General features: G+C 44.1%; 4 protein-coding genes across 4 annotated transcripts in view; 3 read left to right on the top strand and 1 right to left on the bottom strand.

Annotated features, from left to right (window-relative positions):
• The window catches only part of xpo1a (exportin 1 (CRM1 homolog, yeast) a), a 66,772-nt gene that overhangs the window by 27,403 nt on the left and 16,182 nt on the right, over positions 1-23,187 (top strand). The window lies entirely within an intron of this gene.
• Positions 77-10,844, bottom strand: pus10 (pseudouridine synthase 10). Its single transcript, XM_060860949.1, has 18 exons — positions 10,560-10,844; positions 9,083-9,227; positions 8,693-8,926; positions 8,054-8,140; positions 7,930-7,964; positions 7,051-7,162; positions 6,841-6,902; positions 6,698-6,743; positions 6,381-6,445; positions 6,177-6,262; positions 5,968-6,093; positions 3,921-3,977; positions 3,560-3,636; positions 3,418-3,473; positions 3,224-3,341; positions 2,948-3,090; positions 2,708-2,807; positions 77-443 (listed from the first exon to the last, which is right to left on the bottom strand). The coding sequence occupies exons 2-18, from the start codon at positions 9,206-9,208 to the stop codon at positions 405-407; spliced, it is 1,569 nt and encodes a 522-aa protein (XP_060716932.1). The 5' UTR covers positions 9,209-9,227; positions 10,560-10,844; the 3' UTR covers positions 77-404.
• Positions 10,894-16,205, top strand: cct4 (chaperonin containing TCP1, subunit 4 (delta)). Its single transcript, XM_060860947.1, has 13 exons — positions 10,894-11,154; positions 12,240-12,292; positions 12,639-12,728; positions 12,814-12,922; positions 13,180-13,444; positions 13,642-13,774; positions 14,118-14,257; positions 14,452-14,548; positions 14,730-14,840; positions 14,949-15,079; positions 15,292-15,526; positions 15,827-15,940; positions 16,050-16,205. Exons 1-13 carry the CDS (start codon positions 11,046-11,048, stop codon positions 16,062-16,064), a joined length of 1,602 nt encoding a protein of 533 aa, XP_060716930.1. The 5' UTR covers positions 10,894-11,045; the 3' UTR covers positions 16,065-16,205.
• The window catches only part of fam161a (FAM161 centrosomal protein A), a 7,376-nt gene continuing 864 nt past the window's right edge, over positions 16,676-23,187 (top strand). Inside the window, exons 1-6 of the mRNA XM_060859868.1 lie at positions 16,676-16,855; positions 18,178-18,437; positions 20,261-21,493; positions 21,878-22,045; positions 22,250-22,349; positions 22,817-22,968. Of these exons, the coding sequence (XP_060715851.1) occupies positions 16,724-16,855; positions 18,178-18,437; positions 20,261-21,493; positions 21,878-22,045; positions 22,250-22,349; positions 22,817-22,968 (2,045 nt within the window). The 5' untranslated portion in view covers positions 16,676-16,723. The remainder of the gene's footprint in view (positions 16,856-18,177; positions 18,438-20,260; positions 21,494-21,877; positions 22,046-22,249; positions 22,350-22,816; positions 22,969-23,187) is intronic.

Genomic DNA, 23,187 nt, shown 5'->3' with positions numbered 1-23,187 from the left:
GCTGATTTGCAGAACCAAAAGTAATGGCACCCTGTGTAACACTTAAATCCAAACTGTATGAAAGAGAAACGAATAGATCCTTTAAGAAGTTTTTTTTTTGGTGGTTTATTAACAGAAAATATACAAGACTTGATGAACATCAGTGTCCTGATTATACTTCCTAAGCGAGAAATTAAAAGAAAGATAGAGCCAGCTTATTTCTAGCTCTTCTGGTACAGAAAACAAGGCTGTGACGCTTAAATGAACAACCTGGTCCAGACACCCGTCCAAAATTTACAGATTTACTAAAAGTATAAACGCGATCAGCAACGTCGTAATGAGCTACAACACGGAAATACGGTGTGCAGGAACTTGCCGTGGAGACGGGAATTCCCCAAAGAAATCCTCAGGATGTGTTCCGTCGCTCACTCGGGTATAGCAGGAGGCCAGTCCACATCCACAGACTGACAACACACAGGAAACACCATGGTTATAAACTGGCCGATTGGCACTAAAATGCTAAAACAACATGCTAACATCACTTCCAGCTTTCGCTCTCACGCGTTAAAGGAAAACTTCATGCTGAAACACGTGTGATTTTAGTGATTCTGGTGCTAACGTGTTCATTAGTGGTGCGCTTCTGTTATTTCTATGAAAAGTCAGTGATTCTCTGTCAGGCTGGTGCGACAATAACACGACTTTAAAGGTGGGGTCTCCGTTGTTTGAAAGCCAATGTTGACATTTGAAATCACCAAAACAAACACGCCCCTAACCCACCCCTGGGTCCCACCCCTGTATTGATAGCTCTGCCCACACATACATACGTAACACAGGCAACTAATGGAAAGAAATGTGTCTATCATAGCTGAAGGGAAGAACAATACGATTGCAGATAAACAAACAAGCAAAAATGACACACAAGCATAATCATGTAAAGGACAAAGGCATATATTAGTTCTGTGTAACAAAGCAAAACCAACGTTACTCACCTATCGAGAAGGAAAAAAGTGCCTCGGCGTCTTAAGTAAAGTTGGTCACATATTCACAGATTGGAGTTTCCCGAGTCAATAACTCCTGAGCTAAACACTGTTACTACACAAAACACGGTTGTAGCTGCGTCTCTACATTACTACGATAGAAAAGAGATGTTATTTGTGTAGTAACAGCGTTTAGCTCAGGAGTTATTGACTCAGGAAACTCCAATCTGTGAATATGTGACCAACTTCCTGCTCCTTCAGTTCTCTCCAGCGCTGGAAAGCTGATCCTATATTAACACGTCCTACTTCTTGCCTTATCGTAAGTCTTTCTTCTCTTTCTTTCTTTGTTTTTATCCTCCATGTCAATGTTAAAACCGCTTTCTGCTAATGTCACACATGCGCACTGAACACTCTCTCTGCCCATATTGACAAGACACGCCCCTTTCTGCTCATTGGCTACACGTTTGTTTTGAATTTTTGTTTTGTTTGTCGTCCCGACTCAGTTTTCTGAAGCATTTCTCAAACAACGGAGACCCCACCTTTAAGAGCACTTATTACATTCGATTTAATACACAATATAACGGACCAGCATTATTGACGCTGAGGTGAGAATTTTGGGTATGTTTAAGCTAAAAAAGCAAGGAAGAACACAGCCACCTCCATGAAAGCGTGATTTGTCAAAGCACTAGCAATGGTTAACGTTAGCAATACAAGCTAATAAAATAGAATCAATTTAGGGTGTTTTCACACCTAGTTCGTTTGAGCCCTCCAAACGCTCTCGGAGCGGTTCAGTGTGTACATGTGAACAAACCATGTGATCTGAGACCCCTTAAAAGGACCCAGAAGCGAACCGTACTCAGACCGCCTCCGGAGGTCCCTGGAGGCTTGCCATACCTGCAGCCGTGTTCCGTCACTGTGACTGCTGAAAACACAAAACTTTTCGCTATGGCAGGTCGCGGAGTCGTGTGGTCTTATGAAGAAAGCTGTGCACTTATTGATATTTGGAAAGAGGATGGCATTAAACGCCAACTATTCTCAACACATAAAAACATAAAAGTATTTCTTCTGTTTTCTCAAAACTCCGCCACCTGCCGCACCGCTTTCGCAAAATATATCAAATATAATAACAATAATTTACTAACAATAATAATAATAATAATAACAACAACATTATTGAAGTTGAGGTGTGAACACAAAAGGGTCTGAGATCACTTCAATACTAAAGAGGACCAAAAAGAGAACTGGGTTCTCTTTTGAGTCCACTATATTGCGAACACCAAACGGACTGAGGTCACATTCGGCTAGTTCCTTTTCTGGTTCACTTTAAGTGAACTGGGTTTGGTTCTTTTAAAACGAACTATATGTGAAAACACCCTTAGTTACCGTCTCAATAAAAAAAAAAAAACAGCGATCTGTGTGGTCGGTGATTATTGCTGCTTTAAAACAAAATGCAACTCTAATGTCATTTAAATGTAGAGCTTAAAGCAGCTTATTAAACTGATTTTGACTGCCCAAGATGACGGGCTGCCTTAGACTTTAGTTGCAAAGACAAAGGTTTGCTCGTGTTAATAAAAGAGAAAAAACCTGTGAAATCACTGAAATGGATGTGGTTAAAGGTTCTGGAGTCCTCCATGACTCAGTGGCTTAAACAGAGGAAACATTAAGCCCCAAAAATTTCTTGCCTGATTTATTAGATTAGTTTAAAATCTCGTTCAGAGCCATTTTAAAGGTTGCGGCGCGATGAAACAAACCTCCACGTCCAGCTCCAGGATGTCCACCTCTGTCTCCATGAGGGCACCGAGGTTGGGCTTCGTCCGGCCGAAGTCTCCGTGAACAAACTCTTTAATGTATCTGTTTGGTGACTCATTAAGGAAATGTTAGCGTTCTGTCTGTTTATCGGCTGGTAAATGATTTTAAAATCAGCCATCAGAAATAAGGGCAAAGCAGTTTTGTGTGTGTGTGTGTGTGTGTGTGTGTGTGTTTAAGGATACGTCCCAGCCTGGGTGCGCAGCTGCAGTGTGAAGTGGTGTGTATCTCGGTAGCTCACACACATGGAGTGAATGAGTCTCTGTCTGACGGCGAGCGGCCTGCGATGGAGGACTCTGAGTGGGGTTTTCTGATCGATCTTCAGTTCCTACACACACACACACCCACACACACCATATATCTACTATACACACTTTCCTGTCCTGTGGCTGCTCAGTGACATAATGCGAAGCTTGCGAAAAGTGAATATGAAAATTGTCATGAATAGTGAAAATCGTAACCTTGACACTTTCCAAAAAGTCCAGATCGGCTGGTGTTATAGACTTTTGTGTCCAGATGAGGGCGCTGTAGGACTTAGTCTTTTCCTCTTCTCCCTCTTTCATCCGACTCGTAGCTTCTCTACAGACACGTGAGCGAATCCTCAGAAATGTAGCTATGCAAACCATATTTATTTTTTATACTGTCTCTCACACACCTGGTTACGATCTGAAGGTCTCGGACTCGGATTTTTTCGGAGGCCGCGTTGATCGTCTGCACAGACATGAGTGATGAGGAGAAAATGAATAACGAATGATCAGATGATTGCCTGGAGAGAGACGTTTCGGTCAGTTCAGTACCTCCTGAAGTTGTCTTATTTCGGCTTTGTTAAACTTCGCTCTGTGTGGATTCAGGAGCTCGATGGCAAACGGACGTCCTGCAGGAGACACAACACCGTGTCACTCACGTTCCAGAGGTTTACTTTTCCCTGCTCTGGCACAACATACTCAGAAAGTATTAGCTTCTGATGTTACATTCATTGAGAAATACAGATAAATGAATTCTTCAGCTTAGTCTTTAGAATATTTAACATTGATTTAATATCTATTTAGCAATTTCAGTGTTGTTTCCTTTGGTTTCCATGTGACGCTCCCACCACCGTGATTCACAATATATATACACACATCACATATAAACATAAATCTCAGGACTGTGACGCACCGTTTCCTAAGGTCCGTACGTCCACGTCTTCTCTCCCGGATGAGCAGAAGTTAAAACCTGCAAATTGAACAATCGGCATTCACTAAATTCCAGTGGTTTCATTACCACGACGTAAAGTGGGCGTGTTTCCGGAGGTCTTGGAAAAGCGCCCTCTTTCAAAAAAAAAAACCCAGCATACTACGAAGGACAAAGCAGTCATACAGGTAGATTTATTTTAGAAAACAAATAAACAACAAATAACTATGGTTAAGGTTTGGGCTAGGGTTAGGGTTAGGGTTAGATTATCAAATAGGCCACGCCTACACGATGATGCAATATCTGTTACGCTGTTCTGAAATCCCTGGAAATGAGTGCCTGCCTTAAACAATCAGAGAGTGCATACACTACATCCAACAAGTATTAACTCCAATACTGAAGTTTGTAAGTGAACACCATATTTGATTCTATGATCTACCAACATGGCACCATTCGGTGCATCATCTGGCTGGTGCTGATCGACAAGAGACGAGAAGGTCGGCTATGACCTCTTCCTGCGGTTGCCCCAGAGGCTCAACAGCAGTTCCCTTTACAAGGCACCAGACCAAGCCTTGGCTGAGTGGCACATCCATGGTGAGATCCAGACATCCACATCTAGAGTGAGATCTAACTGTACGAGATCTCAAACTAATCCCAGGTTTCACATGCTTGAATCAAGGTGTTAACAGGAAGGACCTAAAGCGCAGAGGAAGTATATAAAATCCAGACTGGTAGAAGCTCTGGTTCCCAGAAAAGCTGGGTTTGGTAGAGGTAGGGCAGGGAGTAGGGCACTACAGTACCCAAGGCAAGGAAATGCATAACATTTACATTAAATGCACGGTATCTAGCAGACTCCCTTATCCAGAGTGACTTATGTTTATTTAAATTTATACAACTGAGCAATTGAAGTTTAAGGGCCTTGTTCAAGGGCCCAGAAGTGGCAGCTTGGTGGACCTGGGATTCAAACTCACGACCTTCTGATCAGCATAAGCTTGTACAGGAAGACGTTTGGACAGAATGCCTACTGTGTAACAGCAGCGGAACAATGGAGCTGCTGATCCAGAGTCTTCAGAGAACCATGATCATGTGCTGAGGGGCAGAAGAGGTAAGTCTAGGAGCTCTATTACATTTCTCAATAAATGACAGTGACCCTACAAGTGGCAGGTCCAAAAGCAGTTACCCCAAAAATACTTTTCAACAAGCCAAGAACTGTAGCTGAAAGTTGACCAAGATATAGGAGGTCAATGAGAGGGAACAAGTCATGTATTAAAATCTGTTGTCCCAGGCGATTAAATATCATGTGCAAACTAAACCATGTGGACTGCAGAGGATTGGTCCCTCATGGCAGTCCAGTCGCTCATCAGAGCCTACAGGCTACATGTTGTGGTGGCGGTAAACAGGAGAGCCATTAAGCGGCAAAGAAGACTTATAGACGAATATGGGTTAAATGCAGTGAACCAAGTATTCTGATCAACCATGGCTGGGTAATTCATCTTCTTCTACAGCTTATCCGAACTACCTCGGGTCACGGGGAGCCTGTGCCTATCTCAGGCGTCATCGGGCATCAAGGCAGGATACACCCTGGACGGAGTGCCAACCCATCGCAGGGCACACACACACTCTCATTCACTCACACACTCACACACTACGGACAATTTTACGGACAATTCCAGAGATGCCAATCAACCTACCATGCATGACTTTGGACTGGGGGAGGAAACCGGAGTACCTGGAGGAAACCCCCGAGGCACGGGGAGAACATGCAAATTCCACACACACAAGGCGGAGGCGGGAATCGAACCCCCATCCGTGGAGGTGTGAGGCGAACGTGCTAACCACTAAGCCACCGTGTCCCCCCCATGTAGCTGGGTCATGTAAGTAAAAATCTCTGATCCTGAAAGACCCAAAACCTCCACTAACCCCAGGATAAATACCTGATGTGTCAGAAGAAAAATTGTGCCAAATGTAATGCAAGATATTTGCGATTTATTTGTATTCTAGATATAAAAGCCTTGGGTTGGGTTCTCACTACCATCAGCTTTGAAGGCAGAGAGAAGAGGATTGGCGATCAACTCCTCCACCGATCCCTCCATCCGTCTCTCTCCGTCTATCACCCAGGGGGTCTGAGGAAGCTCCCGGGAGAACTTATTATACCTCCCTAATGACAGAAAGAAGAAAAAAAAACAAGATCAACCACAAAAGTCTTTGACAAAGACTTAAAACAGAGAGAAAGAGATTTACCTGCTATAAAGACAGACGCATGCAGACATGTTGTCTCAAGTGGAGTGCACAGACTGGAGGGTGAGACAGGTGGACACGGGTAATGTCTAGAGAGACGCACAGCAAAGATGTCAGGAAATATGGACGCCCATATTGTGCCCACTTTCGGACAAACACGTGACTACCGTTTCGGTTACAGTAAGAAGGTCAAGGCGAAGTACGAACCTGAGGAACTTTGAATCCAAGATCTTCTCCAATGCCTTCACCACCGCCATCCTAGTGAACACAGACTGGCGAAAAGCCAAATCGAGCCCAATAAACACAGTCTTTGATCAAAAGCAAACTAAATCCTACTCGCTTGGTCATAACTAGCATACATCGAGCATACAGAACGACTGTACCGTCAGCGTGTTAGAATGTAACCATGGCAACAGACTTTCGAACAAAAAAAACGAACGAGAATCATTAAGACGGGAAGGAAAGGTTTGTTGTAAGATTTTTATTACAGGAAATGAACAGAATCACTAGTGTTAAGTACTTACAGCCTTGTTTTTAGTCGGCTTAAAGCAATCCGGACACTCCGTAGCCCTGCGAACGAAACAACGATCTTCAACTTAACCACATTCGGAAAGCTGCTAATGAAAAAATTAAAAAAAGTAAGAAGATAGGAAGAGAGGAGACATACAGGAAGTGGCAGTCTCCATCTGTTTCTGGATGTGTGAAACCCACACTGACCTCAAACGCACTCTGAAGAATGAAACAGGACATTAAGCTTTAGCATAGGAAATGACTTCAATCAGCAAGATACGTTTACATCATATATAAATACACGGACCAATCGGATTTTAGGACTAAAATTGACCTTAAAGCTGACGTTAGCAATAGGAACACTTACGTTAGTGAACACCGGTGCTCCCAGTTCTTTGCCCAAGAGTCCCTGTACTGCCCATTTGAAGGCATCCTTCACCTGAACCACGTCCTCCTTATCGATATACATGCTCTTCTCCCTGTTGCACATGGTGCAAATACTCCATAATAATAATATTCTGTACATTCTCAATGCAGCATCCGTGCTTATTCATTTGAGCCCAAACACTAATTTAGTATTCTTCTGGTCCTGGGTTCCCACTTCTTTGCTGATTTTGGTGTGTTCCTTTCTGGGTGAGTTTGAGGAGACAAAACACTATAATGCACAGAGTTGTCCAGAACTAGGGTTACAGAGCCCTATATTGACCTAAAGAACAACAGGAAGTGATGTGCCATTTCTCCTCTAATCACCTATACTACCTCTACTTTATTAACTCATTTGAATCTTGGAGCCCAGAACGACACATATCGTATTTCTGATACTAAAATGGGGGATGTGGTAGCTCAGTGGTTAAGGTGTCGGGCTACTGATCGGAGGTCATGGGTTCGAACCCCAGGTCCACCAAGCTGCCACTGCTGGGCCCCTGAGCAAGGCCCTTAACCCTCAGTTGCTCAGTTGTAAGTCACTCTGGATAAGGGTGTCTGCTAAATGCCATAAATGTAAATATAAAAAATATTAACAAATAAAATCATAAAATTAAAACGATAGAATTTCAAGGTTGGATGTTAGGTCCCGTCGTCGCTTATTAAGTAGAAGAAGTGTTAAAAAGTAGTATGGAGTTCTTTTTCTAAATATGTTATAAACTAGGCTGCACGATCGAGACCAGACATTTGAGCAAAATGAACGAATCAGCATTTTCCAAATGGGAAAACCAATCAGAGTAGAAAACATGTGCTGCTCACATACCTGACTTCCTTCTTGATGTGCAACCAGCAGGAGTGCTGCAAAACGAGTGCGATGGTTAAGAATCGTACAGAGTATGAGATTAAACAGCAAATCGATGAAGCGTGCGACGCAGAGGCCAGCGTACCTCTCTGACGGACAGCTGAGCGGGAAGAGACACGGCCAGCATCAGACTGTCAAACTGGTAGTCGCCTTTACTCACGGCCTCGGACACCTTCAGAAAAAAAAACTTTAACATCCATATCGATCTGTGTGTCACGTGATCTCGGGTAACTGAAAGTGTGTTAAAGGACACGTCTACACAACAAACGGCACCATGAAGGCTAAGGAGCTATAAAATAGAAGTTCTAAGAAAGCATCAATCAGGAATTGTTTTTTTTTAAATATCACAAATTTTGAATATCACAAACAACAGCATAAAAAAGATGGATTCGTTTTAAAGAATGAAAAAAAAATATGAGACAGTTTTGGCTTCTTTTAGAGTCGACCATCTTCTCCTCTAATAAAATAAGAATAAGAGGTGGAGACGGAGTACAGCACAGATTAATCAGAGAAGCCGCCAATGGGCCAGCGTTAACTCGGTATGATGCCGCCGCCACCGCCGCCACCACCACCGTGCTTCACTGTATCGATCAGTTATGTAAGGCACTGTATGTAACAGCATATATATTGTGTTTGCAATTTTCTTGCGATATCACACACTTATGTTAATAACATTTCGATGTATGTAAACGTTCACGTGAATACTCCACAATCCTTTACTCACCTGCTTGGCGTAACTTTGATCGCAGAAGTTCTGCAGCAGCCCGACACACGCCACACACACCCCTGGAGGCTCCGACAAACCCTCCGCGCTCATGTTCTCACCCGACGACGACTCGGGTGACTCCAGTTTCGGTTTCTTACACGGCTGATCCTCCGTCTCTGTCTCTCCTGAGGCATCGGGAGTTTGCTCGCCATCATCCTCAGCGAGGAACGCTAACAGCTCTTTACGTATGTCCTACACAGAAGCACGAACAAATAAGTAAACGCTGATGCTAAATAGATCGTACAAAAAAAAAAAATGTGTCTACTGCTCATAGCTCACGGTGTGATGATACAGAGTGACACACACACACACACACACACACACACACACACACACACACAGACACACCTCACATGACTGCTGATATGAAGAATATTTTCCCACACAACAGAACCTGAGGACGCATCTTCCACAGCAGCCAGCCACCAGCAGCTTCCTGATGACTGGACGGTCTTTATCTTTAAGTGACAGCATCACGGAGGGAAAGAAATCTCTGACGGACAAAGAGACAGACAAATCAAGAATTACCAGATCTTCTGTGGAAGGTTTCCTGTTGTCTGGAGGTCATAAATACTCTGAGTACCTCTGAGCACACCGGTGACGGGTCTGTTACTCCTAACACAATGCAAAGCTCTTTTATAAATACAGTCCTCTGGAGCATAACACTGGCTTTCACTTCTTTCCTGATGAGATACAATTATATTTATCAGTTTGGCCAAATTCTGTCCCAATATTCTGCACCAAGGAGATATTAAAAGTAACTGGATGTTTGTCTAACGCTCCGTTTATCGATTTGCATACATATGACGACGGAGAAGTTCTCAAACTCAAACTTCGTACATCCCGAAAGTCGAAAGAACGAGCAGAGGCCCCTGTGACGCAGCTATGTTCTAGTTTGTCGTAGATGAACCCCTGAAAAATGGCAACAAGACAATTAGGGTTACAACAGAATAGCAGAATAATGACGATGACGTGATATCAGGTGATGTTAGATACGCAGACGCACATCCTGAAGCTCTGGACCTTACTGTGAAAGGTATGTTGATCTTGATAGACATGATGTTGAACTTAAACAGTGTGTCTGACTTCAGATCTGGCAACCCAGACATCACATATGTGCCAAATAAAGGTGATTAATTAGGTTTGGTTTAAGATACAAGAGCTCAGGGATATTTAGAGACATACAAGATATTTAGAGACATCTAGGACATTTAGACACATACAGGATATTTAGAGACATCTAGGACATTTAGACACATACAGGATATTTAGAGACATCTAGGACATTTAGAGACATACAGGATATTTAGAGACATCTAGGACATTTAGAGACATATAGGACATTTAGAGACATACAGGATATTTAGAGACATCTAGGACATTTAGAGACATACGGGACATTTAGAGACATACGGGACATTTAGAGACAGATAGGACATTTAGAGACATACAGGATATTTAGAGACATCTAGGACATTTAGACACATACAGGATATTTAGAGACAGATAGGACATTTAGACACATACAGGACATTTAGACACATACAGGACATTTAGGACATTTAGAGACATCTAGGACACATACAGGATATTTAGACATCTAGGACATTTAGAGACATACAGGATATTTAGAGACAGATAGGACATTTAGAGACAGATAGGACATTTAGAGACAGATAGGACATTTAGAGACAGATAGGACATTTAGAGACAGTGGATCAGATCAGATCATGAGCTCACTTTGCACCGGTTGAGCAAAACACGTGATTGTTTCAGTTTGTGCACTAAACAGCACTCACAGTTAACACGTTTAACCTAAACTTACCTTTTATTTCAGCGCGTCAGACGTTCACAGTGCGTCAGTAAAGCTTTAGTTTGTTTATGATCATCATTACAGACTCCACAAGGCTCCTCGAGCGCTAACGTTAGCTTAGCATAAGGCGTCAAGTCGAACTGGTTTTATCGGTTAATGTTATTAATTGATCGTTAATGTTGATTAATAATATATAAAAAAAAAGCAAAGTCACACAACGTACCACATTAAAACGTGTGTTTTATTATTTATTTATCGGCATATAATACGCCTCCTGCTTTGACGTCATCAGGGTGCGCCGTCGCCGTCTGGTCCTTTCGCAGCCGGTGGTTCTTCTAGAAGGTTCTGTTGTAATCTACCGGACGCAGAACCGGAGCGAATCCGCAGCCATCCGAGCCGTAGGAGCGGTGTGACGGTCAGCAGTGAGTGCCGACGTGCTCCTTAAACACACATCACACACAAATCTGTTGTATTTAATAACGCACATACAGATTAAAGATGCCCGAAGCCGCTATAACGGTGCCGAGGAACAAGAACAACAGAGGCGCTTATGTGGACCGGGACAAACCGGCACAGATTCGGTTCAGCAACATCGGCGCTGGAAAAGGTGACTTTTTATTCATTTACACCTCATTTTATAGCTCTAATGCTAACTAGCCTCTGACTGTGCAGTTATACTCTATAACGGATGCTATATAAAGGCTTCTGGTGAGCTAGCAATGCTAATTGTGTGTTGAGTACCGAATCGCTTTGATTCAGTGAATCAACCGGCACAGATTCGTTTTAGCAAAATCGGCGCTGGAAAAAGTGTCTTTTTTTTTATTATTAATTTACGCCTCGTTTTACAGCTGAAGTGCTCTGCTAATGCTAACTAGCGTCTGACTGTGCAGTTATACTCTATAACGGATGCTATATAAAGGCTTATGAAGCTAGCAATGCTAAGTGAGTACTGAGTAAAGCATCGCTTTGATTCAGTATTGTTAAGAATAACAGAAGCTTCCTGGTTAAATCGCCTTGTATGGTGATGGTGCAGCGACGCCTCTTCTCTCGCCATGTTTGTGTATCTCAGGGCTGGACGGTGTGACCGCTGTGGCGCATCGCGATACTCGATACGTGCGATACTTTACCTCCGATATCGACGATATCTCAACAATCCTGTAACGACCCTCGCGCTGAAAATGTCCAATAGTTACGTGGCTGGTGTTTTACGTGCCTCAGAAAGCTCTAGTACGTCTAGTTGGAAGCGTGTGTTGGAAGGTTTATTCAGCTGTTTCTGTGTATTGTCGTCTTTTGTGTTTTGTCTCGTAATTTTTTTTTGTCCTGCACTGTCTTGTCTTTTGTCCTGCACTGTTTGCAGCTTCTTGACTTGGTGTCGACGCTTCCTGACAACCTACCTGTCAACTTTCATTTACCTTACAGGACTTGTTTAGACCCGAGGTTACTACAAACGGATAAAAAGCACGACACGCCGTCCTCTGTTGGCTTTTAAAACGTTTGACTGTTTTTGAGGGAAATAATCCGAGTCGCATCAGTGACCGACTTCGTGCCGATTTAGATTTCTGCGTGTTTGTGATTAATAACAGAGTTGACCGACTTTATGCAGCCAAGCACTGGTGATAAATTGATACACTGAGGTAAGAGCGTGTCACTGACGTGTATTAATGCTGACGTGTGCGTTTTTGTGTTCGACAGCTGTTGCCGATGCCATCAGAACAAGTCTCGGCCCTAAAGGCATGGACAAAATGGTACGTTATTTTCTTACTGTGTTTTTTTTTTTCCTCTTCGTCCTCTATCTTTGCTCATATTTCTTAAAAAAAAAAAAAAATCCAATTGCTGGCAGTACATCAGCATTATCGTAACTTTATATAAATCTCCTGTTTTTAAGCTTTAACAACCTTCTACATAAAATAAGAATTTTAAATGTTTTTGATAAGATGTTTGTTTTAGTAAATAAATGTCTCACTTTACAGTCGTAAACGGTCCACCCCTCAATCGGCGTGGATCCGTTGACTCTTTAATATGTGATATTTAGACAGACTCTGTATAGGGTTGCTTTGTTTGTGAAAATGACGACGCTGCCTTGTATCGTAGATCCAGGATGGGAAAGGAGACGTCACCATCACTAACGACGGAGCCACCATTCTGAATCAGATGCAGGTCCTTCACCCTGCAGCTAAGATGGTGAGATGACTTCATCCTGTTTCTGTAGAGTCTCAGGAACAATATGGAAAAGGAAACACTTATTTTGTGTGTGTGTGTGTTTTAGCTGGTCGACCTGTCCAAGGCTCAGGACATCGAGGCTGGCGATGGCACTACGTCGGTGGTGGTGATCGCCGGAGCTCTATTAGACGCCTGCTCCAAGCTGCTACAGAAAGGTACATAAACATCAACATTTTTTAACACGCTCCATCATCCTACAGGTTACACGTACAGGGCTGTTTTATATTTAGATAAAACTCTGATTCTTTTTGTACACATTTGTGGTATTTGGTGATGATCTCAACTGTATCACTTTACACTAAAAAACTTAAACGGATATTTTGTTGTGAAGATTTTTTTTTTAATACACGTCACATTAATACATGTGGCGAGAACTACGGTGAGATGTCCTCTGTTTGGGTCGTTTCCCCAGGCATCCACCCGACCACCATTTCTGAGTCATTCCAGAAGGCGGTGGAAAAGGGTGTGGAGATCCTGATCTCCATCAGCCAGCCCGTGGAGCTGAGCGACCGTGAGACTCTGCTCAACAGCGCCACCACATCGCTGTGCTCCAAAGTGGTGTCCCAGTACTCCAGCCTGCTCGCCCCCATGAGCGTGGACGCCGTCATGAGGGTCATCGACCCGGCCACCGCCACCAGCGTCGACCTCCACAACATCAACATCGTCAAGAAGCTCGGGTAAGTCGCAAGCAGCGCAAACGAGCGAGACGGAAGCTTCTAGAACCAGATTTCTGATGTTCCTGTGTGATTTTAACTGTTTTGTTTATTTATTTTAACATTCTGCCTTAAATATATATATAAACAAAACATTGCTGTGGTGATCTCTTGTGGTTGGGGGTTGGGTCTCAGCTCACATAGTGGTTGTTGTTTTTCAGAGGAACTATTGACGACTGTGAGCTGGTGGACGGCCTGGTTCTGACCCAGAAGGTGGTGAACAGCGGAGTGTCCCGAGTTGAGAAGGCCAAGATCGGTCTGATCCAGTTCTGTCTGTCTCCTCCCAAGACTGATGTACGTACAGAAACCACATCCTTTTCACATCATAGGGTCGAAACCAGACACGGTTTATTGCTTAAATAAACACAGATTCCTCTCTTTCTTTCCTCCCCCCATTTTCTTTCTTTGTCTGCCTCGAAGTCTCTTCCCCCCCCCCCCCCCCTTGTGAATTAACATTTTTTGCAATGTGACCCGTTTACCCGAGTCACCCAGTAAACTACAGGTCAATATGTCTCATCTCACCGTACAACCTGAGAGAGGGAGGGAGGGAGATCTTCACCCCTAAAGCAACCGAAAGTCCTCGTTTTTTAAATTTGATATTAAAATCATTTGGTTTATGTCCTTTCTCTGGGTTTAGATGGACAACCAGATCGTTGTGTCGGATTATGCACAGATGGACCGTGTGCTCCGCGAGGAGAGAGCTTACATCCTCAACCTGATCAAACAGATTAAGAAAGCCGGCTGCAACGTCCTGCTCATCCAGAAGTCTATCCTCAGGTAGCAAAAGAAGACAAACTAACACCGGAATAACAGTTCTGCTTCAAAAAAAAATGTTGTTTTTTTTTTTTATGTACTTTTCATTTCTCATAATCAAACTATATAACGTAGATATGCGAGTTACCGATTGTTCATGTCTACTGTGTAAAGCACTAAGCGTGACTTTAAAGAGCAGAGCCGCTGTGTCGTTTCAGGGATGCGCTGAGCGATCTTGCTCTTCATTTCCTAAACAAGATGAAGATCATGGTGGTGAAGGACATCGAGAGAGACGAGATCGAGTTCATCTGCAAGGTGAGAACCCGCTGTGCTTCAGTCTGCTTTCTCAGATGGAGCTTCAAGTAAAATCCTACAGTGCGGCGAACTCTTCTAACACGTCTAATAAACTTACGCATGTCTGCCGTTTCTAAGTGATGCCGTTTTATCCACGTCATTTTGTAGCTGCTATAAACAGCGCTGTGTCGGTTTGTTCCAGACGATCGGCACTAAACCCATCGCCCACATTGACCAGTTCATGGCGGAGATGCTGGGCTCGGCCGAGCTGGTTGAGGAGGTGAGCCTGGACGGCTCGGGCAAACTGGTCAAGGTGAGATCCCCTGTTCTGAGAACGGCTTCAGTATCAGTATCATGAAAGGGTTTGATGTTGACAGCCCTGTTGTCATCACACTGCTATTTCTTGACTTTGTGTGTGTAGATCACTGGTTGTGCCAATCCTGGAAAGACCGTAAGCATTGTGGTGCGCGGCTCCAACAAGCTGGTGATCGAGGAGGCTGAGCGTTCTATCCACGACGCTCTCTGTGTCATCCGCTGCCTTGTCAAAAAAAGGTGTGTGTGCACCTGTATGTGTCCCTTTATATAGTGTATTGGCACTGTCCCCTGCTTATAACATTAACTGTCCAGAAAACCTACAGTTTATAGGTTTAACAACACAAACCTTTATGAACATATTTCTAAAAGCAGATGGAACCAAGGTTATGAATGTTCATTACCATGTGAGGAGTCGTGTTACTGATGCAAGTCGCCTCTCGTCCTTTCAGAGCTCTTATCGCAGGTGGCGGCGCTCCGGAGATCGAGCTGGCTCTGCGCTTGGCTGAGTACGCCCGCTCTCTGGGTGGCATGGAGGCATATTGCGTTCGCGCCTACGCCGACGCCCTGGAGGTCATTCCCTCCACACTGGCTGAGAACGCCGGGCTTAACCCAATCTCCACTGTAACCGAGCTACGCAACAGACACGCTCAGGGTGAGAAGACAGCTGGCATCAACGTGCGCAAGGTGGGCATGCACACAACCTCGTGTTTTTCACGCTAACAGTGAAACCATGGCAACAAGTCAGGAATGAAATAATTTAGGCTTGTGCTGATGGAACCAAATAGAAGTCGATTATATTCCTGTAAGTCCTGGAGCGTTTTGCTCTTCTTCTAGAAGAGAACTTTGCAACAGTTGTTGCAGGTTCTAGTGTGTTAATGATTGACCCGTTGTGCTTTTTGTTCATTTATCATTATGTTCCAGTCAGAGAATTTGTGTTGTAAGTTCTTATACAGTTGGGGTAAAGGTTTTCTCTCTCTTCATCAGGGTGGCATCTCTAACATCTTGGAGGAACTGGTGGTCCAGCCTCTGCTGGTCTCCATCAGCGCCCTGACCCTCGCCACAGAAACAGTGCGCAGCATTCTTAAGATTGACGACATTGTAAGTAACACATGAAGCGATGATTTAAACACGTCTGACATGGGTGGGCAGCCTGCCTGGTTTGATCTGCGGGATTAAACGCGCTCCTGTCGCTCTCGTTCCTCTGCAGGTGAACACGCTATAAGGGCAAGACGAGAGCACCGATGGACTGAAGCACCGCTGCTGAACGATGTGGGGACCTCAACAAGCACCTCGCCATGACCAACTGTTCATGAGCTATCTGTAGATGTTACGTTGCGTAATTTAATAAACTTTTTTTTTTGGACTCCTGAGTTCTCTTTGCTTCGCTTCATTATCGCCACACCGATCTGATGCTTCTTGAAAAAAAGCCCTGAACGTGTGCTGATGCTAAACTTGGTAGTTGTGCTGCTCTGTAGCATGTTAGCAACATTAGCCTCGTGGGGTCTAAAGTGTACAGTCTAAGTCTAAGTGTACGGTTTGTTGTCATACAATAACAAAATAAAAGTCTCATTGTGCGGACATTTCTCCTTTATCGCGCTTAGAGGAGAAAAGAAAAGCCGCTTTAATCTCATTTACTACTCTTGTCCCGTGCCTGTTGGCTCGATCCCAAACCGCTTGCTTGTTGTTCCCTACGTAGGGCACTAAGTGAGCTGTCGCGTGCCTTATCTAGTGCACTTCAATAGGGATTGCAACTCGGATTGTGATTGGACCGCTGACTTAATCCCACGCGCCGCCGTTGCTAAGGAGTCCTGACAGAAGCAACGGGAGGAAACAACGGCTTGTGTTCGTTTTATTGGGTTTTGTTTGGTTTTCGATGTAAAAATGGACGGTTCCCATCGCGCTAACGTGCTCGTCACGTCCTGTCTGAAAACACCGGTGGACCCGCACACAAAAGTCCCGCTGGCTTTATACGAGAGAGCGCGTGCGGCTCCGGTAATAACGGATGGAGGACAGGTGGGTTCTGAAAGGAACTTCCGGTTTAGGTTCAGACCGAAATATGTAATAATTTCCTTTCACTTCTAATCTCTGAAATAATGAATATACACTATAAAGTGTTTACCAGGAATAAATACGTTTTAATAGGCGATTTATTTTTATATATATTTTTTACTTTTAAAGGTAACATTCAAATGTAGAGCATGAAATAAAGGACAAAAAGTAATAAAAATCTGTTTGGAAAAGTGGCTTCCGGTCCTGAAAGGTGTTTGAATGAAGCTCCCGTTAGTCATTTAACAGAGACTCAGGTCTACAGTGTAGATACTGGTGGGCGGGGCTTTGGGGAAGGTGGGCGGGGCTTTGGGGAAATGGGGGGGGTCCAAATCTCTGTCTAATTCACCTACAAACTATTACTAAAGACTAATTTTACCTAATGCACATTTTTTTAGATAAGATATGATGAGAGAGAACTTTATTAATCTTCAAAGAAATTCTTAATTCATTATTCTAATTGTCTCATAGTCAGCAGATGAGTGTGTAGTGTTTTAATCACTCCTCACCAGCAGGGGGAGCCTTCACACGACACCGACCGGTATCGATCACACGTTACACAAATCATTACATTCTACACCACAGTGAATTTATTCTGATCACCCAGGTGTTGTTTTGGTAACAGGAGCTCCAACAGTATCGCAGCTAACATCTGATCGCGTACGTGGTGTTATTTATCAAAGAAAAACATGTCGTCGTTCACGCAGTAAAGCTTTCTTTAAAGAGATGCGTGTTAGCGTTTGTGGAAGGAGTCTCCAGTGTCAGCACTTTGTAAGCCGTCATCTAAGGATCGAGGACGTGTGAGGATTTATAGACATCGTGATATATAGTGTACATAGAACATGTGGTACATGAATGGGAATGAAACTAAAAACTGAGGTCCCAGTGACAGCAACCAAAAAAAAAAAATAAACTGTAAACATATAACTATCAAAATATAAAAGAAAATTCGTTTTCTGACCATTATGGGGCTTTCGCAATATAAATAGGTTTGTTATTTATACACGTCTCTGTACGTTTCTTTGTTTTGTTTATTTATTTATTTTTTTACAAGGAGTATCCAATTGGTGTAGAATCTGGTTTATAAGCTGCGTAGTTGACCTCTGAGCTTTCATTTGTTTGTTTGTTTAAAAGACATCGTGTTACGTCAGAAGAATTCGCAAACTAATATTAGTATCCTATGTGTAGAGACATTCTTTCTTTTTTGATCACTTAAAATATATATTAAATATATAAATAAATACAACGTCATCCAAACCTTTGATCCATTTCTCTCTTACTTTCAGAAGGAGTCTGACTCAGAATCAGACCCAGGCACTGATGGCACTCACCCTAAAGTCAGCCGCACTCTGCCGGTTACAGATCGCTGTAAACTGGACGATCACATCGACCTGCGTGAGCTGTACCTTTCTAATGAGCAGTACTACCGCCAGCTGGAGCAGCTGAGGAGAGCTCACCTATGCACCATGGCTGACCTTGAGCTCATGTACCTTAAGAAACTTGAGCTACAGGGCAGTGAACCTCTGAGGAACCGTGACAGAGTCTGTCTGTAAGTTCTTGTGTTTTTTTACTTTCTCAGGTTGCTGATTTGTTGTTTGGATTGAAAACATTTTCCTTGTGAACAAAAGTTCATTAATTTATCTTCCGCTTATCCGAACTACCTCGGGTCACGGGGAGCCTGTGCCTATCTCAGGCGTCATCGGGCATCAAGGCAGGATACACCCTGGACGGAGTGCCAACCCATCACAGGGCACACACACACACACTCTCATTCACTCACGCAATCACACACTACGGACAATTTTCCAGAGATGCCAATCAACCTACCATGCATGTCTTTGGACCGGGGGAGGAAACCGGAGTACCCGGAGGAAACCCCCGAGGCACAGGGAGAACATGCAAACTCCACACACACAAGGTGGAGGTGGGAATCGAACCCCCAACCCTGGAGGTGTGAGGCGAACGTGCTAACCACTAAGCCACCGTGCCCCCCCGAACAAAAGTTAAAAATGGAAATTTGTTGATCTTCATAACTTTATTAATTGCAAAGGATTTCTGGGGAAGGTTATCTGGAATGTCTCTTAAAATTTCAGAAGCAGAATCAGAATCAGATTTATTGGCCAAGTGTGTCGATGTTGACACACACAAGGAATTTGGTTCCAGCAGTTTGTGACTCTCAAAAGTACAGACATAAATAACACTATACTATACAAACTATACAAGACAATGCAGACGATGGGATACAATATAGACAGAATGAGTATTAAATATGAATTTAGAATGAATAAAATATATAAAATATGAGTATAGAATATAACAGATCAGTTATGTACATAAAGTGTGGGCGTGCAAATAACAATATTGTGCAATATTATGCCTTTGTACAATATACAGCAGCAGTAGTGTGTAATATACAGATGATGTGATGACTGACAGTCCTGATAATGTGGCACTTATAGATAAGAAGAAGGGAATATAATTATGGTGAGGTGTTAATCAGGGTGATTGTCTGGGGAAAGAAACTGTTCCTGTGTCTGGCAGTTTTAGTAAGCAGAGTTCTGTAGCGCCTGAGAGAAGGGAGGAGCTGAAAGAGGTTGTGTCCAGGGTGCGAAGGGTCAGTAGTGATTTTTCCTGCCCGGTTTCTGGTTCTTGTATCGCACAAGTACAAATTATTTTGTTCTGCTGTTTTTACTGTGTGTTGCAGTCTGTTTCTGTCCTGTTTAGTTGCTGCACCAAACCAGATGGTGATGGATGTGAACAGGACAGATTCAATGACTGCAGTGTAGAACAGGATCAACAGCTCCTGTGGCTGACCGTACTTCCTTAATTAACGTAGAAAGTACATCCTCTGCTGGGGCTTTTTGACGATTGAGTTTATGTTGGACTCCATATTAGAGTGTAGCATATGTTGCATTTCGGGGGCACGGTGGTTTAGTGGTTAGCACGTTCGCCTCACATCTCCAGGGTTGGGGGTTCGATTCCCGCCTCCACCTTGTGTGTGTGGAGTTTGCATGTTCTCCCCGTGCCTCAGGGGTTTCCTCCGGGTACTCCGGTTTCCTCCCCCGGTCCAAAGACATGCATGGTAGGTTGATTGGCATCTCTGGAAAATTGTCCGTAGTGTGTGATTGTGTGAGTGAAAGAGAGTGTGTGTGTGTGCCCTGTGATGGGTTGGCACTCCGTCCAGAGTGTATCCTGCCTTGATGCCCGATGACGCCTGAGATAGGCACAGGCTCCCCGTGACCCGAGGTAGTTCGGATAAGCGGTAGAAAATGAGTGAGAGAGTGAGAGATATGTTGCATTTCATATTAGAATGTATTTCTTCTTCAGTGGTGCTGAAGTAAATTTGTTTAATTGTCGTTTGCTTGGCTCTAGGCTGCAGTATCATCAGACAAATGGTACGACTGGAAGAAAACTGAAGAAGTCTCACTCAGCCCATGAGCTCAGAAGCGACACCTACATGGACGAGGTTTGCAACGTTCGAGGTGACCATGTCGATCAAAACATTACAAAAGATCTTCTCAGCTTACCAAAAGAATACATCAAAAATATGTGGCAAGGTTTCCGTGTTGATAAAATGTCCCAAAAAAAGCCGAAACCTTCCTCGGCATCACTAGAGAATCATCCAGGTGACCATCGATCCATAGTGGAACCAAACCAAGTTCAAAGGTCTAAAAAAGGAAAAGGGAGGACAAAAGAGGTAGGCTGGTGTCCACAGGTGACGGTGCCCAAGCCCTTCCAGATGACACTACGGGAGATGGAATACAAACGCAACAGGGTCAGGTCTCGTGTTGAAATTGAACAGGAAAACGTGGAGCTGCGCAAAGAAATAGAAGAGCTCACCGAGTGCCAGCACAAGTTCCGAGCCACTGCAGTGCCTGCTCACGTGCGTCTGCCACTGTATGAGGAACTGCGCGAGCGAGACGAAGAACGGCGTCGGCAGTTACGGGCTGCAGAACAACAGCGTCTCCTCGCCGCTCAGAGGCCATTTAGCTTTCTGGAAAGGGAGCAAATCAAGAAACAGCAGAAGGAGCTGCAGATGCTCCTCTCCACTAAGGAACAATTAGAGCACAGGAGGCGCCCATTTCGTGCCAAACCAGTTCCCCGTGCGGTTAAAGAGGCAGCGATGGGTGAGCGTCACAAAGAAGAGCAGCTCTACCGGGAAATCAAGAAAGAGATGCGAGCGACAGAGATGCTCCTGAGCGCCAATGAGCCACCCAGCACGCTGTCCAAACGTATCAGTGAACGCCGTATGCAGAGAGAAGAGCAATCAGCACCGACCACAGGAATCAGAATCAGCTCCCAGGTGCCTGACTTTGACATCAGCTATAGACGCTTCCAGAAGCAGCTTGCAAGAAAGCGTGAATTTCGACCTCTGACAACTTGCGAACCCTTCAAGTTGTGCACGGCTAATATCAGCCCACGTAAAGAGCGCCTCACGGCCAATAATGAGGCGGGGAGGAGAAACCAGAGTGCATCTGAGTGCATGTTTGTTTCTCTTTTTCCTCAAACACCTTCGTCCTCTGTGAGTTCATCTCTCTCTGGGAGCCGTGAATACCTGCCTCCCAAAATTACTGATGCAGCCAAGAAACGTCAAGAGGCCGTTAGGTAACTGCACCCAGCCTGGTGATTTGTAAACAACCAACCGACTCCAACCCTTCCCCAACCCTTAATTAGTTCAATTAGACTTAAAATTTCCATGTCCGTCAAGGTTTCTATGCTTCGCTTGAAATGTATCCCATCCTTTCCCAAATCCTCCCTTGCACAGCTGTATCCAGCATTTTAGTATAAGACTTGCTGATCAAAGATAAGATCCCAACCAACCAAATGTGAGCATGGTCCCTTCACCAACTCTACCACATTCCTCAGCTCTATCCAGCACCCCAACAAGTGTGTCCCTGCTTTCTCGTCTCACCCATCATCCCTCTTAGAAATCCTTCCTCCCGAGTCACCCCTCCAGTCCTGACCGCAGATCTTCTCCTGTCTGAGTAGGAAAGTTCTCGAACAGAGGAAGAAAGCCGAGCAAGAGGAAGAGGAACGGAAGGAGCGACAAAAACGAAAGGAGAGGAAATTTCAAAAGCTGATAGTCAGACGTGCTCAAGCCAATGACCCGCATGTGGCCCTGGCACAGATCTGTGAATCCAAACTCAAGGAGTTCAGGTATTCAGCGTTTGCGAATTATATGATATTAAAGTATCAGGCAATTAATTGCTTTAAACGTACAATGTATATTATGCTTAAATATGACCCGAGAAGATAAAGCACAACCTACAAACAAGACAAGTAACACGTTTCATATACTGTATTGCCGTGTGTGTGTGTGTGTGTGTGTGTGTGTGTGTGTGTGTGTGTGTGTGTGTGTAGGAAACAGGACCTACAGAGGCGCAGGGAGTATGAAGAGGAGATGAGAGAAATTCAAGAGCGAGTGAAAAGCAGACCTCTTCTACTAGAACAAGTAGCACAGGTGCTCTATCTATCTATCTATCTATCTATTCATTCATTCATCTTCTACCGCTTATCCGAACTACCTCGGGTCACGGGGAGCCTGTGCCTATCTCAGGCGTCATCGGGCATCAAGGCAGGATACACCCTGGACGGAGTGCCAACCCATCGCAGGGCACACACACACACAGTCTCATTCACTCACACACTACGGACAATTTTCCAGAGATGCCAATCAACCTACCATGCATGTCTTTGGACCGGGGGAGGAAACCGGAGTACCCGGAGGAAACCCCCGAGGCACGGGGAGAACATGCAAACTCCACACACACAAGGTGGAGGCGGGAATCGAACCCCCAACCCTGGAGGTGTGAGGCGAACGTGCTAACCACTAAGCCACCGTGACCCCCTCTATCTATCTATCTATCTATCTATCTATAATTGCAATACTGGTAATGACAACAACGTTTGTGTGTATCTGTAATACAGATGAACGCTAAGAAGGCAGCAGAGAAGTGCTACACTGATGTTCTGCGTGCGTTTGGTCTCAGTGAGGCCTTTGTCAACAGTAAAGACCCTCCAAGTGAACATGACTACACTCTGTCGGGTCGTTCAGTGATTCACTCACCTCTCACACACAGGTCAGCATGTATACATTCATTTCTCATATTCACTCACACACACACACACACACACACACACACTGTCTACAACTACACCTGGTATGTTTGCACACAGATTGGAACAAAGATGCAGAAATGCGTTTTATTAAAACATTTAACAGTAAATCTTTTTTATGCTACGCTAATCTATGCTACTATTGTGTGAGTGTAACGTACATATACATATATCGACATATA

This window comes from Tachysurus vachellii, chromosome 24 (genome assembly GCF_030014155.1).
Source record: "Tachysurus vachellii isolate PV-2020 chromosome 24, HZAU_Pvac_v1, whole genome shotgun sequence".
In the NCBI taxonomy this organism is placed as follows: Eukaryota; Metazoa; Chordata; class Actinopteri; order Siluriformes; family Bagridae; genus Tachysurus; species Tachysurus vachellii.
Note: the sequence above shows the minus strand (reverse complement) of the source record. Positions and strands in the feature narration are given on the sequence as shown.